Raw genomic sequence first — 16,104 nt, forward strand, 5'->3', positions numbered from 1 at the left:
GTGATGCGGATACACTTGTTCTGCTTTTTCATATTAGAGGACAAGGAGGAAGAAGTGAGTTCACTATTAGGGTGGACTGAAAGACATGTCACACAGAGCCTGGCATGTAATTGACCCATGAATAACTAAAAACCAAAACAGCTCCCCCTCTCCCACCCCCCCTCAAAATGATGCAACAACTTAAAATGAACAACCCCAACAAAGTCCTAATGCCCAGCCAACTGTTGAAACTAAACTTTTCACAGCTGTCACTTATTTATGTGCTCTAGTGATGTTCCACCAGGAGAGTTTCATTAACTTTCATCCAGTTAGATATTTTGCCATCTGAAATTATTAAAACACCACTTTTATTTATTTATTTATTTATTAGGGACAGGGTCTCTCTTTTTGCCCAGGCTGGAGAGCAGTGACTATTCATAGGTCTAATCAGTGTATACTACAGCCTTAAATTCCTGGGCTCAAACAAGCAATGGGGAAAGGATTTCCTATTTAATAAATGGTCCTGGGAAAACTGGCAAGCCATATGCAGAAAACAGAAACTGGACCCCTTCCTTATACCTTATACAAAAATTAACTCAAGATGGATTAAAGACTTAAATGTAAAACCTAAAACCATAAAAACCCTAGAAGAAAACCTATGCAATACCACTCAGGACATAGGCATGGGCAAAGACTTCATGACTAAAACACCAAAAGCAATTGCAACAAAAGCCAAAATTGACAAATGGGATCTAATTAAACTAAAGAGCTGCTCAGCAAAAGAAACTCATCAGAGTAAACAGGCAACCTACAGAATGGGAGAAAATGTTTGTAATCTATCTATCTGACAAGGGGCTAATATCCAGAATCTACAGGGAACTTAAACAAATTTACAAGAAAAAAAAACAAGCAACCCCATCAAAAAGTGGGCAAAGGATATGAACAGACATTTCTCTAAAGAAGACATTTATGCAGCCAACAAACATATGAAAAATGCTCATCATCACTGGTCACCAGAGAAATGCAAATCAAAACCATAATGAGATACCATCTCATGCCAGTTAGAATGGTGATCATTAAGAAGTCTGGAAAGAACAGATGCTGGCGAGGATGTGGAGAAATAGGAACGCTTTTACACTGTTGATGGGAGTGTAAACTAGTTCAATCATTGTGGAAGACGGTATGGCGATTCCTCAAGGATCTAGAACCAGAAATACCATTTGACCCAGCAATCCCATTACTGGGTATATACCCAAAGGATTATAAATCATTCTACTGTAAAGACACATGCACACGTATGCTTACTGCAGCACTACTTACAATAGCAAATACTTGGAACCAACCCAAATGCCCATCAATGATAGACTGGATAAAGAAAATATGGCACATACACACCATGGAATACTATAATGGGTTAATGTCCTTTGCAGAGACATGGATGAAGCTGGAAACCACCATCCTCAGCAAACTAACACAGGAACAGAAAATGCATGTTCTCACTCATAAGTGGGAGTTGAACAATGAGAACACATGGACACAGGGAGTGGAACATCATACACTAGGGCCTGTCGGGGGATGGGGGGCAAGGGGAGGGAAAGCATTAGGAAAAATACCTAATGCATGCGGGGCTTAAAACCTAGATGATGGGCTGATAGATGCAGCAAACTACCATAGCACATGTATACCTATGTAACAAACCTGCATATTCAGCACATGTATCCCAGAACTTAAAGTAAAATTTAAAAAAAAATTAAAAACTCCTAGGCTCAAGCAATCCTCCTGACTCAACCTCCTGAGTAGTTGGGATCACAAGCACATGCCACTACACCCAGCTAAAGCACCACCTTTAAACTTGCAGACATAAAAGTGTTCAATGTTCCCTGACTTTCCATCTGTATTCTTTCTTACTCAGTTACATTCATTAGCTCAAATAGCTTACTTCAAAGAAGAACAGAGAAAAAGAAAAAACACACATAGTATAAACAGCAAGTCAGAATTCATGATTAAAAAAAAATCTTGCTAATCTCCCTAATGGACTTTGGACAATATTCTACAAAGTATTACTGTATCTTTACAGCATTGTCATCAGAAAACCCATTCATTCATTTATTCATTCAAAAACAGCATTTGATGGATGCACTGAAGGCTTTGACTTCACCACAATGAGACATATCAATGTAGCAAAATTGAGCTAATACTCCATGAATATATACAAAAATCTACAGCATTTTTTGAGTGGCTGTATTTTGCCAAATATGTTGTGTACTGCTTGGGACACAGCAAGGTACAAGTCACATCTTATGCCTTCCAAAACTTCATAATCTCGTATTGAATTTGATTGTTTCTGATGAGTCTGCTGTTTTGACAATAAATCTCCTACCAAGACAAAAAAATAGAAAAACTGTACAAAATTAAAAGGAAAACTATTTCTGAAAGAATCAGAGCACTAACAAGACAGTGCAAGTTTGAAAGTCCAAGATTTCAGAGAGAAGGGAAGTCTCATGTGGTGATTACATTTACATTTGGTATCACATTTTTCCTTGAGGTATTTGTAAATTAAAAAAAAAAAAAAGAAAATATGCTGAAAGGCTGCTAAAGTGAGGAGAAAACTGTAGCTCAGAGGCTAAAAAGATAAACAGATTTTAGCAGTCTCACAGGATCAGGATTTTAAAAACTAGAGCCCAGTCCTGTCAAAAAGAAGGGGCCAGGTAGAAAGCCCATACCTTCAGCTGGAATCCCTTAATGGCCACATCCTTGGAATAAAGATAACCCAGACATAAGCCAGCCTCACTGGTTGCCATAAACAAAAGTTAGTCTTCTCTAGAGGAAGATAGCATCATCCAATTTTCAAATTTTCAAATGTAAAGTCTGACATTCAATTAAAACTAATTTAACATTCAAAAAGACAAGAATTGACCAAATTCCAACCAAAAAAACCAATAGAAACAGACTTACAGTAACAGACTTATCTAAATAATGAAATTAACAGATACAGGCCCTGAAACAACCGAAATTACTATATTTTTTTAAATGACAAGATGGAGAATTACAACAGAGAATTAGAAAATATAAAACAGTAAACATAAATGTTTGAAGTAATTGATGTGTTATTTACTCTGATTTGCTTTTTACACACTATTTACACATATCAAAATATCGCTTAAAATTATATTTTTAAGTAAAAAATTTTAATATTTTTAAATATAATAATGTAAGAATATAGGCTCATTCATTATAATAAATATACCACATTAATGGAAGACGTTAATACCTAATAGGGAAACTGGGCGGGAAGTAAGGAAGTAGATGGGAGCTCTCTGTACTTTCTACTCAGTTTTTTGTAAGCTAAAACTGACCTAATAATGAAGTTATTAATTTAAAAATTCACTATGCAGTAAAAAAGTAGAAAAATGAAACCTCTAAAGTTAAAAAATAGCCAGGCATGATGGCTCACACCTATAATCCCAGCACTTTGGGAGACTGAGGCAGGCGGATCACTTGAGCTCAGGAGTTTGAGAACAGCCAGGACAACATGGTGAAACCCCATCTCTACTAAAAAGTACAAAAATTAGCTGGGCACTGTGGCAAGCGTCTATAATCCCAGCTACTCAGGAGGCTGAGACAGGAGAATTGCTTGAGCCCAGGAGGCAGAGATTACAGTGAGCCAAGATCGCACCACTGCACTTCAGCATAGGAGACAGCAGTAAAACCTGTCTCAAAAATATATATATATAAAAATAATTGTTTTAAGTTGAAAAATAAAATTGGTAAAATTTAAAACTCTATAATAGAGTTCTTAAAAGGAGATTATACAGAATGTACAGAGAATTAATAAATTGGAAGATAGGTCAATTGAAAACATTTAGAATGAGGCCAGGTGTGGTGGCTCATGCCTGTAGTCCCAGCACTTTGGGAGGCCAAGGCAGGCAGATCACTTGAGGTCAGGAGTTCAAGACCAGCCTGGCCAACATGGCAAAACCCCATCTTTACTAAAAATACAAAAATTAGCCAGATGTAGTTCTGCATGCCTGTAGTCCCAGCTACTCAGGAGGCTGAGCCAGGAGAATTGCTTGAACCTGGGAAGCGGAGGTTGCAGTGAGCCGAGATCACACCACTGCACTCCGGCCTGGACAACAAACCATCTCAAATAAAAAAAAAAGAAAATATTTAGAATGAAACAGAGGGGGAAAAGATGGAAAACAAACAAACAAAAAAATGATGTTAAAAAATATAATGGTCCAAAAAATGTATAATTTGTGCCCCATAGGGACAAGTGATCAAGAATGGGACAGAAGCAATGTTTTAGGACATAATGGTCAAGAAATGGTCTAAAACTGACAAAAGACTTAAAGCACAGGTTCAATAAGTGCTTTGAATATCAGCCCAGAAAAATATAAAGAAAATTATACCTAGACATCAGAGGAAAGTTGCTGGAGAAAACCAAAAGCAAAAAATAATTAATAATACCCTTTTCCCACCCTAGCACTACTGGGCCTGCATGTCTCTGTCAAGCCACAAACGCATGTCTCTGTTCCACAGGATGGGGTTTGTTAAAGTTGTTAATAACAAGGCCTACTTTAAAAGATACTAAGTGAAATTTAGAAGATGACAGGGTAAAGCTGATTACTATGTTCGGAAATGCTTGGTTATACATGATAAAAATAAATACAGCACATCCAAATACAGGATGATGCTTTGTGTAACAAACAGAGGTATCATTTTTCAGATTGCTTAGTCCTGTATAGAAGGGAACGTGATAGTCTGTGCAGTGTATGCACATGAACTGCCAAAATATGGTGTGAAGATTGGCCTGACAAATGATGCTAAAGCATATTGTACTGGCCTGCTGCTGGCCTGCAGGCTTCTTTATAGGTTTGGCATGGACAAGATCTATGAAGGCCAAGTGGAGGTGACTGGAGATGAATACAGTGTGAAAAGCATCGATGGTCAGCTGGGTGCCTTTACCTGCTATCTGGATGCAGGTCTTGCCAGAACTACCCTGGCAATAAAGTTTTTAGCACCCTAAACGGAGCTGTGGATGGAGGCTTGTCTATCCTCACAGTACCAAATGAGTCCTTGGTTATGATTCTGAAAGCAAGAAATTAAATGCAGAACTACACCTGAAGCACATCATGGGCCAGAATGTTGCAGATTACATGCACTACATAATGAAAGAAGATGAAGATGCTTACAAGAAAAAGTTCTCAATACATACAGAACGGCGTAACTCCAGACATGATAGAGGAGATGTATAAGAAAGTTCATGCTGCCATACGAGAGATTCCAGTCTATGAGAAGACGCCCAAGAAAGAAGTTAAAAAGAAGAAGTGGAACAATCTCAAAATGTCACTTGCCCAGAAGAAAGATTGGTTAGTTCAGAAGACGGCAAGCTTCCTCAGAGTTCAGGAGCAGGCTGCTGAGAGCTAAACCAAACAATTTTTCATGAGGATTTTTCAGATAAGGACAATAAACTTATTGACAAAGCAAAAAACAATAATTAATAATAATCTTCTTGAAAGTGGTCAGACAGAAAAGACATGATTTCCAAAGAAAAAAATTGCAAGACTAAAAGTTGACTTCTCCCTAGAAAACAATTGTCAGAGGGCAATGTAATATTAATAATATCTTCAAATGACTTAAAAAAAAAATAACTGCGAGCAGCCAGGCATGGTGGCTCACACCTGTGATCCCAGCCCTTTGGGAGGCTGAGGGGTGGGGATCACCTGAGGTCAAGAGTTTGAGACCAGCCTGGTCAACATGAAGAAACCCTGTCTCTACTAAAAATACAAATATTAGCCGGGCGTGGTGGTGGGTGTCTGTAACCCCAGCTACTCAGGAGGCTGAGGCAGGAGAATTGCTTGAACCTGGGAAGCAGAGGTTGCAGTGAGCCAAGATCGCACCATTGCAATCCAGCCTGGGAGACAAGAATGAAACTCTGTCTCAAATAAATAAATAAATAAATGAAATAAAAAATAACTGCTAGCTTAGAATGTCTTACCTAATAAAAATATCCTGGCCAGGCGAGGTGGCTCATGCCTGTAATCTCAACACTTTGGGAGGCCAAGGCGGACAGATCACGAGGTCAAGAGATGGAGACCATCCTGGCCAACATGGTGAAACCCCATCTCTACTAAAAATACAAAAATTAGCTGGGCATGGTGGTGCACACCTATTGTCCCAGCTACTCAGGAGGCTGAGGCAGGAGAATCGCTTGAACCCAGGAGGTGGAGGTTGCAGTGAGGCGAGATCATGCCACTGCACTCCAGCCTGGCGATAAGCAAGACTCCGTCTCAAAAAAAAAAAAAAAAAAAAAAAAATCCTTTGAAAAGTCAAGGTAAAAGGCAGACATTTCATCAGATTCACAATAAAGGAAAAGAAGCCCTTCAAGTAGAAGTTTCTTACTAATCTTTTCAAAGAACAAACTTTTGGCTTTATTACTCCCAACTAGCAAATATTCATATTTATATTCTATTTCATTTGTTTCTGTTTAAGGATTCCAAGAGAAAGAGAGAGAGAGAGATTAATATTAATAAGTAAAAGACAATGCCCATCAGTCAATGAATGAGTGGATAAAGAAACTGTGGTATATATATACAGTAGAATACTACTCAGCCATAAAAAGGAATTAATTAATGGCATTCGCAGCAACCTGGATGAGACTGGAGACTATTATTCTAAGTGAAGTAACTCAGGAATTGAAAACCAAACATTGTGCCAGGTGCGGTAGCTACGCCTGTAATCCCAGCACTTTGGGAAGCCGAGGCAGGCAGATCACGAGGTCAGGAGTTCAAGACCATCCTGGCCAACATAGTGAAACCCCGTCTCTACTAAAAATACAAAAACTAGCCGGTCGTGGCAGTGTGCACATGTAGTCCCAGCTACTCGGGAGGCTGAGGCAGGAGAATTGCTTGAATGCTTGAACCCAGGAGGCAGAGATTGCAGTGAGCTGAGATCATGCCACTGCACTCCAGCTTGGGCAACAGAGAGAGACTCCGTCTCAAAAAAAAGAAAAAGGAAAGAAAGAAAACCAAACATTGTATGTTCTCACTCACAAGTGGGAGCTTAAGCTATGAGGATGCAAAGGCATAAGACTGATGCAGTGGACTTTGGGGACTCAGAGAGAAAGAGTGGGAAGGGGATAAAGGATAAAAGACTACAAATTGGGTGCAGTGTATACTGCTTGAGTGACGGGTGCATCAAAATCTCACAATCACCATTAAAGAACTTACTCATGTAACCAAACACCATCTGTTCCCCAAAAACCTATGGAAATTTAAAAAAAATAAAATAAAAATTAAATTAAATTAAAAAATAAGACAAAGACAGACAAACCGATTATTTTTAATGGACACGAGACATGGACAGCCATTTCTCCAAAGAATATAACCAATGGCCAACAAACATATGAAAACAAGCTTAACATTATTAGTCATTAGAAAAAAATATAAAAATAGGCCGAGCACAGTGGCTCACGCCTATAATCCTAGCACTCCGGGAGGCCAAGATGGGTGGATTGCCTGAGTTCAGGACTTCGAGACCAGCCTGGCCAACATGGTGAAACCCTGTCCCTACTAAAAATACAAAAAATTAGCAGGATGTGTTGGCACACACCTGTAGTCCCATCTACTCAGGAGGCTGAGGCACAAGAATCACATGAACCTGGGATGCGGAGGTTGCAGTGAGCCAAGATGGCACCACTGCATTCCAGCCTGGGCAACAGAGTGAGACTCTGCCTCCAAAAAAAATATATATATATCACTATACGCTCACCACTATGGCTGATGCTATCAAGTGTTAGTAAGGACATAAAGTAATCTTGAATTACCAGATTATGCTAGAGATGTAAATCAGTACAACCACTTGGAAGGCTGGCAGCCTCCACTAAATCTAAATGTATGTATACCCAATGTATGAATACCCAATTACTCAGAAATTTCACAATAGGTGTATTCCCAAAGGCAGAAATATATATGTGTGTGTGTGTGTGTGTGTGTGTGTGTACTAGGGCTTTCCTCATATAGCACAGAGCAACTGATTTAGGAAAAATGCTACTATACTAAGCATTCTGATTTAGGAAAAATGTATCCCTGCAGCTCGGCCTATTCATTTGCTGAGCAAACTTATATTGCAAGTGAGATGGAAGCCAGAGTAGTTTTAGGGTGGTGCAGCATGCAGAAGCTATTATTCAGATGCGTCTTTCCGAACAGAATAAGATGCAAAGCATTTAAGGAAGTCGATTGATTGTGGTACATCCTGAGTAAGTGAACTCTAAAGAATATCCTAACGGTCTTCATCTAAAGAGAGTTCCCTGGCCTATTCTAATTTGCACCTGAAAGTTTTAAATTGCAATGAAATTGACCTCACTGAATGGGAACATTACCAACTAGAGAAGGCAGAGGGCTTATTCAAGTCGCTCCTAAAACTTGAACAGGATCATGTCAGACTTACAGGAAAGAAAGGCCAACACATGGGCCATATGGTGAGTGTTATTTATCTTGATTCATTCTCTTCCACTTAATTTTCTCATCTTAAATTATATACAACTGATGCCACTCACTCTGACAATGCATTTCCCCAACAAGCCACCGTAAATCTTCTCCACATCTGGCCACTGGGTTTCCAGTAAGAGAATATCCTTCATTGCAAGTGTACACTACATTTTTCCCCACAGGAAACATTGTACCTTCATCCTAAACAAAAGTAAAAGATGGAAAAGGAAAGAGTTTGTCTATTTTGCATTAACAAAATGTTTCTTTACATATATTTGGTCTATAAATCATAATCATCAGGCAAGCTACATTTAATTAACTGATTCAGAAAAGTGTCTATAAAAACATTTTCCCCATATAGTCAATAACACTAGCACCACCATTAATTGAAATAAAACTATTAATACCACTGTCTATAATGTATTGATTTCTCCCAAAATACCAAGGACTATACTAAGCATTCTACTAAAATTACATTCTATTAAAATTATTTGGACACTGTCCAAATAATTTCTTTTCCTTTAACTTTTAGGAAAAATCAGTTCTTTATTAGATTTGGAGAACATCTTTGTCAGTCAACTCTTCATATTAAGGTATTACCAGGCCGGGCATGGTGGCTCATGCCTGTAATTCTAGCACTTTGGGAGGCCAAGGCAGGTGGATCACCTGAGGTCAGGAGTTCGAGACCAGCCTGGCCAACATAGCGAAACCCTGCATCTAACAAAAATTAGCAGGGCATGGTGGTGCATGCCTGTAGTCCCAGCTACTCAAGAGGCTGAGACATGAGAATCACTTGAACCCGGGGGATGGAGGTTGCAGTGAGGCGAGATAGTGCCACTGCATGCCAGCCTGGGTGACAGAGCAAGACTCTGTCTCTCTCTCTCTAAAAAAAAAAAAAAAAAAAAAAAAGGTATTATGAGCTGTTCATTGACAATACTGCCTGAAAAATGTCAGCATGAACACCCAGAAATTTTCCAATCCTATTAATATGTTCATGAAAGTTTAAGTTTCTTGCTGATAACTTTTAGGGGAAGCATAATGTTGATCTTCTCCCATCCTACCCTCCTACTCCACAGTATATGTATGGAATGATGCTGGGGCTGGGTCAGATTCAAGAGCATTTCACTAACCTATAATGGCAGCAAGCGAGTTTTCATGGTGAAGCAAGGAGGAATTTGAAGTCTGAGCCTGGGGGTGGATGAAGGTTCATCACACTCATTCGGGGTCTCTCTTTCCTTACCCTTCTCATTCTCTTCCACCCAAGGGGATGGTGAAAAACTCAAGCCTGGGAGGGGGCTTGGAGCTCAGGCCTTGACCACCTCTGCTCTAGGGATTAGAACAAGATTTCCTGGTATCTCCTTCCCATTGTCAGTATGCGCTTCCTGGCCCACTCTGGCTCTATCATAGAAGTTAGTAGGAAACAGAATGGGCCAGGCTGATGCTGAGGTTTGAGGGAAATGGGGAAGAGCACATGTTCTGTTTCGACTTATGATCCTATTCCTTCCTCCACCTTGCAAAGACAAAACTAAACAAAAACATTCATATGAGGAAGTCTTATTCAACAGTGCACAAACGCGGCCGTATATCATAATCACTTGTAGAAATTACAAAATAGACTCTTAGGCTGTACTCCCAACCTATCAAATCAGAAAATGTGGAGGATGAGGGAGAAAGAGCCATCTCTAATTTTAAGTTCCCTGAGTAATTCGGATGCAGCCAGTCCATAGAGCAATATTTGGGACTCCTGGCTCTGAAAACAACACCACACACACTGCAGTTGGGGACAGCAGCCTCATGGTTTGCTAATATGCATGAGTTTGCTTGGCCTATTCTCTGAGCATATGTTCCATTCAGGAACTCCACGAATTATGGTGACTGTGGTAGGACAGAATGGGTGGTAGAAATGCTAGATTCATTTTCTCTCTCTCTCTCTCTACACAAACACACACAGACACACGTGCATGAACACACAACTTTCATCTCCCAGTAGTGCCTACATTTGGGGAAACCTCAGTGAATTTTCAGTGAATGCATGTTCAAGGGCCTGGGATTTGAAAAGCAAAATCCCTCGTGAGGAAAGCAGCGCTGGTAACATGGAGAGAGTCCTCATGAACAATATCCTTGTGAGCCATGAAGAGGCACCACTGGGGCTTCAGGCCAAAGCCTCATCATAAAGACTGAGAGCAGCACTAACTAAAATGTCCCAAAAGCCAAGAACAACAAAAGTCCCTAGAATGACAAATGGCAGATGACTACTCTTCTTTCCTGAACAGGAAAGTTCAATTGCTCAAAGTAGAATGATCCATATCTCACTAGACACTAGTTAACTGTCTTATTGACTCCTGGAATAAACCTAATACTTCATCCCAGGGCCTACAGTTATGAGGGGAAAAAAAATGTCAGTGGCAAAAATAAGAGAAGTTCTGTAAGTTAAAGAGCAAGCTTGTAGATTCCTAGTTTGGTGTTTAGAGTGGCAATGTTTAGTAGCCCTCTGGCATGATTACATTTTTGATTCACTGTGTGGCAGTATTGATTTCCCACACCATAGGAGATATACTGCCTTCTGCAGAATTCAAATCACCTTGGGCTAAAGAAAAAATCACACACTAAAACCCTCACCACTAAAACTAAAATGCACATATAAAATATTTTTGGCATGGCTTCACCATGGAGGAAGAAAATAGGTTACGAGCTCAGCAGAGAGATTGAAATTAGAGCATTATAAAGGAAAAAAATATCTTTCATAACCAACTTGAACAAATCCATCTTTCAAGGCAGGAGGTGATGGACAGAATTCTGTTGGAACCAAAGACAAAGGAAAGCAATGTGGTTCAAGCAACCTGGAAGGAAAAAAAAAATGTAATTAATGTGATTGATTTCCACAGTAAAATAATTATTTTGCATTACATCGGATTTCTCCTTTGTATCTGAAGGAACTCCATTCATTTAAGTACATTAGTGTAATATTTTTGTCATTCTTAGAACCAAATATCTGCTTACATCCTGTGGTAGAAAACTCAAACATAAACTCAAGCTAACAAAAGACAGTGATTTAAATAGCTGCCAGGTCAGTAGTATGAAAAACAAACAGAGGGAGGCAGGAGCCAAGATGGCCGAATAGGAACAGCTCCAGTCTACAGCTCTCAGCGTGAGCGACGCAGAAGACAGGTGATTTCTGCATTTCCATCTGAGGTATCGGGTTCATCTCACTAGAGAGTGCCAGACAGTGGGCACAGGACAGTGGGTGCAGTGCACTGTGCGTGAGCCGAAGCAGGGCGAGGCATCGCCTCACTTGGGAAGCGCAAGGGGTCAGGGAGTTCCCTTTCCTAGTCAAAGAAAGGGGTGACAGACGGGACCTGGAAAATCGGGTCACTCCCACCCTAATACTGCACTTTTCAGACGGGCTTAAAAAACGGCACACCAGGTGATTATATCCCGCATCTGGCTCAGAGGGTCCTGCGCCCACGGACTCTCGCTGATTGCTAGCACAGCAGTCTGAGATTAAACTGCAAGGCGGCAGCGTGGCTGGGAGAGGGGCGCCTGCCATTGCCCAGGCTTGATTAGGTAAACAAAGCAGCCAGGAAGCTTGAACTGGGTGGAGCCCACCACAGCTCAAGGAGGCCTGCCTGCCTCTGTAGGCTCCACCTCTGGGGGCAGGGCACAGACAAAACAAAAAGACAGCAGTAACCTCTGCAGACTTAAATGTCCCTGTCTGACAGCTTTGAAGAGAGTAGTGTTTCTCCCAGCACGCAGCTGGAGATCTGAGAATGGGCAGACTGCCTCCTCAAGTGGGTCCCTGACCCCCGAGCAGCCTAACTGGGATGCACCCCCCAGTAGGGGCAGACTGACACCTCACGTGGCTGGGTACCCCTCTGAGACAAAACTTCCAGAGGAGCAATCAAACAGCAGCATTTGCGGTTCATGAAAATCCGCTGTTCTGCAGCCACTGCTGCTGACACTCAGGCAAACAGGGTCTGGAGTGGACCTCTAGCAAACTCCAACAGACCTGCAGCTGAGGGTCCTGTATGTTACAAGGAAAACTAACAAACAGAAAGGATATCCACACCAAAAACCCATCTGTACATCACCATCATCAAAGACCAAAAGTAGATACAACCACAAAGAAGGGGAAAAAACAGAGCAGAAAAACTGGAAACTCTAAAAAGCAGAGCACCTCTCCTCCCCCAAAGGAACGCAGTTCCTCACCAGCAATGGAACAAAGCTGGATGGAAAATGACTTTGACGAGTTGAGAGAACAAGGCTTCAGATCATCAAACTACTCCGAGCTACAGGAGGAAATTCAAGCCAAAGGCAAAGAAGTTAAAAACTTTGAAAAAGAATTAGACGAATGTATAATTAGAATAACCAATACAGAGAAGTGCTTGAAGGAGCTGATGGCACTGAAAGCCAAGGCTCGAGAACTACGTGAAGAATGCAGAAGCCTCAGGAGCCGATGCAATCAACTGGAAGAAAGGGTATCAGTGATGGAAGATGAAATGAATGAAATGAAGTGAGAAGGGAAGTCTAGAGAAAAAAAGAATAAAAAGAAATGAACAAAGCCTCCAAGAAATATGGGACTATGTGAAAAGACCAAATCTACGTCTGATTGGTGTACCTGAAAGTGACAGTGAGAATGGAACCAAGTTGGAAAACCCTCTGCAGTATATTATCCAGGAGAACTTCCCCAATCTAGCAAGGCAGGCCAACATTCAGATTCCGGAAATACAGAGAACGCCACAAAGATACTCTCTGAGAAGAGCAACTCCAAGACACATAATTGTCAGATTCACCAAAGTTAAAATGAAGGAGAAAATGTTAAGGGCAGCCAGAGAGAAAGGTCAGGTTACCCACAAAGGGAAGCCCATCAGACTAACAGCTGATCTCTCGGCAGAAACTCTGCAAGCCAGAAGAGAGTGGGGGCCAATATTCAACATTCTTAAAGAAAAGAATTTTCAATCCAGAAATTCATATCCACCCAAACTAAGCTTCATAAGTGAAGGAGAAATAAAATACTTTACAGACAAGCAAATGCTGAGAGATTTTGTCACCACCAGGCCTGCCCTAAAAGAGCTCCTGAAGGAAGCACTAAACATGGAAAGGAGCAACTGGTACCAGCCACTGTGAAATCATGCCAAATTGTAAAGACCATCGAGGCTAGGAAGAAACTGCATCAACTAATGAGCAAAATAACCAACTAACATCATAATGACAGGATCAAATTCACACATAACAATATTAATTTTAAATGTAAATGGACTAAATGCTACAATTAAAAGACACAGACTGGCAAATTGGATAAAGAGTCAAGACCCATCAGTGTGCTGTATTCAGGAAACCCATCTCATGTGCAGAGACACACATAGGCTCAAAATAAAAGGATGGAGGAAGATCTACCAAGAAAATGGAAAACAAAAAAAGGCAGGGGTTGCAATCCTAGTCTCTGATAAAACTGACTTTAAACCAACAAAGATCAAAAGAGACAAAGAAGGCCATTACATAACGGTAAAGGGATCAATTCAACAAGAAGCGCTAACTATCCTAAATATATATGCACCCAATACAGGAGCACCCAGATCCATAAAGCAAGTCCTGAGTGACTTACAAAGAGACTTAGACTCCCACACAATAGTAATGGGAGACTTTAACACCCCACTGTCAACATTAGACAGATCAATGAGACAGAAAGTTAACAAAGATATCCAGGAATTGAACTCAGCTCTGCACCAAGCAGACCTAATAGACATCTACAGAACGCTCCACCCCAAATCAACAGAATATACATTTTTTTCAGCACCACACCACACCTATTCCAAAATTGACCACATAGTTGGAAGTAAAGCTCTCCTCAGCAAATGTAAAAGGACAGAAATTATAACAAACTGTCTCTCAGACCATAGTGCAATCAAACTAGAACTCAGAATTAAGAAACTCACTCAAAACCACTCAACTACATGGAAACTGAACAACCTGCTCCTGAGTGACTACTGGGTCCATAATGAAATGAAGGCGGAAATAAAGATGTTCTTTGAAACCAACGAGAACAAAGACACAACATACCGGAATCTCTGGGACACATTCAAAGCAGTGTGTAGAGGGAAATTTATAGCACTAAATGCCCACAAGAGAAAGCAGGAAAATCTAAAATTGACACCCTAACATCACAATTAAAAGACCCAGAGAAGCAAGAGCAAACACATTCAAAAGCTAGCAGAAGGCAACAAATAACTAAAATTAGAGCAGAATTGAAGGAGATAGAGACACAAAAAACCCTTCAAAAAAATCAATGAATCCAGGAGCTGGTTTTTTGAAAAGATCAACAAAATTGATAGACTGCTAGCAAGAATAATAAAGAATAAAAGAGAGAAGAATCAAATAGATGCAATAAAAAATGATAAAGGGGATATCACCACCAATCCCACATTAATACAACCTACCATCAGAGAATACTACAGACACCTCTATGCAAATAAACTAGAAAATCTAGAAGAAATGGATAAATTCCTTGACACATACACCCTCCCAAGACTAAACCAGGAAGAAGTTGAATCTCTGAATAGACCAATAACAGGCTCTGAAATTGTGGCAATAATCAATAGCTTACCAACCAAAAAGAGTGCAGGACCAGATGGATTCACAGCCAAATTCTACCAGAGGTACAAGGAGGAACTGGTACCATTCCTTCTGAAACTATTCCAATCAATAGAAAAAGAGGGAATCCTCCCTAACTCATTTTATGAGGCCAGCATCATCCTGATACCAAAGCCAGGCAGAAACACGACCAAAAAAGAGAATTTTCGACCAATATCCCTGATGAACATTGATGCAAAAATCCTCAATAAAATACCAGCAAACCGAATCCAGCAGCACATCAAAAAGCTTATTCACCATGATCAAGTGGGCTTCATCCCTGGGATGCAAGGCTGGTTGAACATACGCAAATCAATAAACGTAATCCAGCATATAAACAGAACCAAAGACAAAAACAACATGATTATCTCAATAGATGCAGAAAAGGCCTTTGACAAAATTCAACAACCCTTCATGCTAAAAACTCTCAATAAATTAGGTATTGATGGGAGGTATCTTAAAATAATAAAGCTATCTATGACAAATCCACAGCCAATATCATACTGAATGGGCAAAAACTGGAAGCATTCCCTTTGAAAATGGGCACAAGAGAGGGATGCCCTCTCTCCCCACTCCTATTCAACATAGTGTTGGAAGTTCTGGCCAGGGCAATTAGGCAGGAGAAGGAAATAAACGGTATTCAGTTGGGAAAAGAGGAAGTCAAATTGTCCCTGTTTGCAGATGACATGATTGCATATCTAGAAAACCCCATTGTCTCAGCCCAAAATCTCCTTAAGCTGATAAGCAACTTCAGCAAAGTCTCAGGATACAAAATCAATGTACTAAAATCACAAGCATTCTTATACACCAATAACAGACAAACAGAGAGCCAAATCATGAGTGAACTACCATTCACAATTGCTTCAAAGAGAATAAAATACCTAGGAATCCAACTTACAAGGGATGTGAAGGACCTCTTCAAGGAGAACTACAAACCTCTACTCAATGAAATAAAAGAGGATACAAACAAATGGAAGAACATTCCATGCTCATGGGTTGGAAGAATCAA

The 16,104-nt window shown here is 40.3% G+C and overlaps 1 protein-coding gene and 1 pseudogene across 1 annotated transcript in view; one reads left to right on the plus strand and one right to left on the minus strand.

Annotated features, from left to right (window-relative positions):
* Window positions 1-16,104, minus strand: part of C7 (complement C7) — an 81,627-nt gene that overhangs the window by 10,897 nt on the left and 54,626 nt on the right. The window contains exons 13-14 of the mRNA XM_055246253.2: window positions 11,221-11,308; window positions 8,537-8,669 (exon numbers count right to left, since the gene is read on the minus strand). Of these exons, the coding sequence (XP_055102228.2) occupies window positions 8,537-8,669; window positions 11,221-11,308 (221 nt within the window). The remainder of the gene's footprint in view (window positions 1-8,536; window positions 8,670-11,220; window positions 11,309-16,104) is intronic.
* LOC129464820 (large ribosomal subunit protein uL18-like) lies at window positions 4,505-5,406 on the plus strand (annotated as a pseudogene).

The sequence above is a fragment of the Symphalangus syndactylus genome, chromosome 16 (genome assembly GCF_028878055.3).
Source record: "Symphalangus syndactylus isolate Jambi chromosome 16, NHGRI_mSymSyn1-v2.1_pri, whole genome shotgun sequence".
Lineage (NCBI taxonomy): Eukaryota > Metazoa > Chordata > Mammalia > Primates > Hylobatidae > Symphalangus > Symphalangus syndactylus.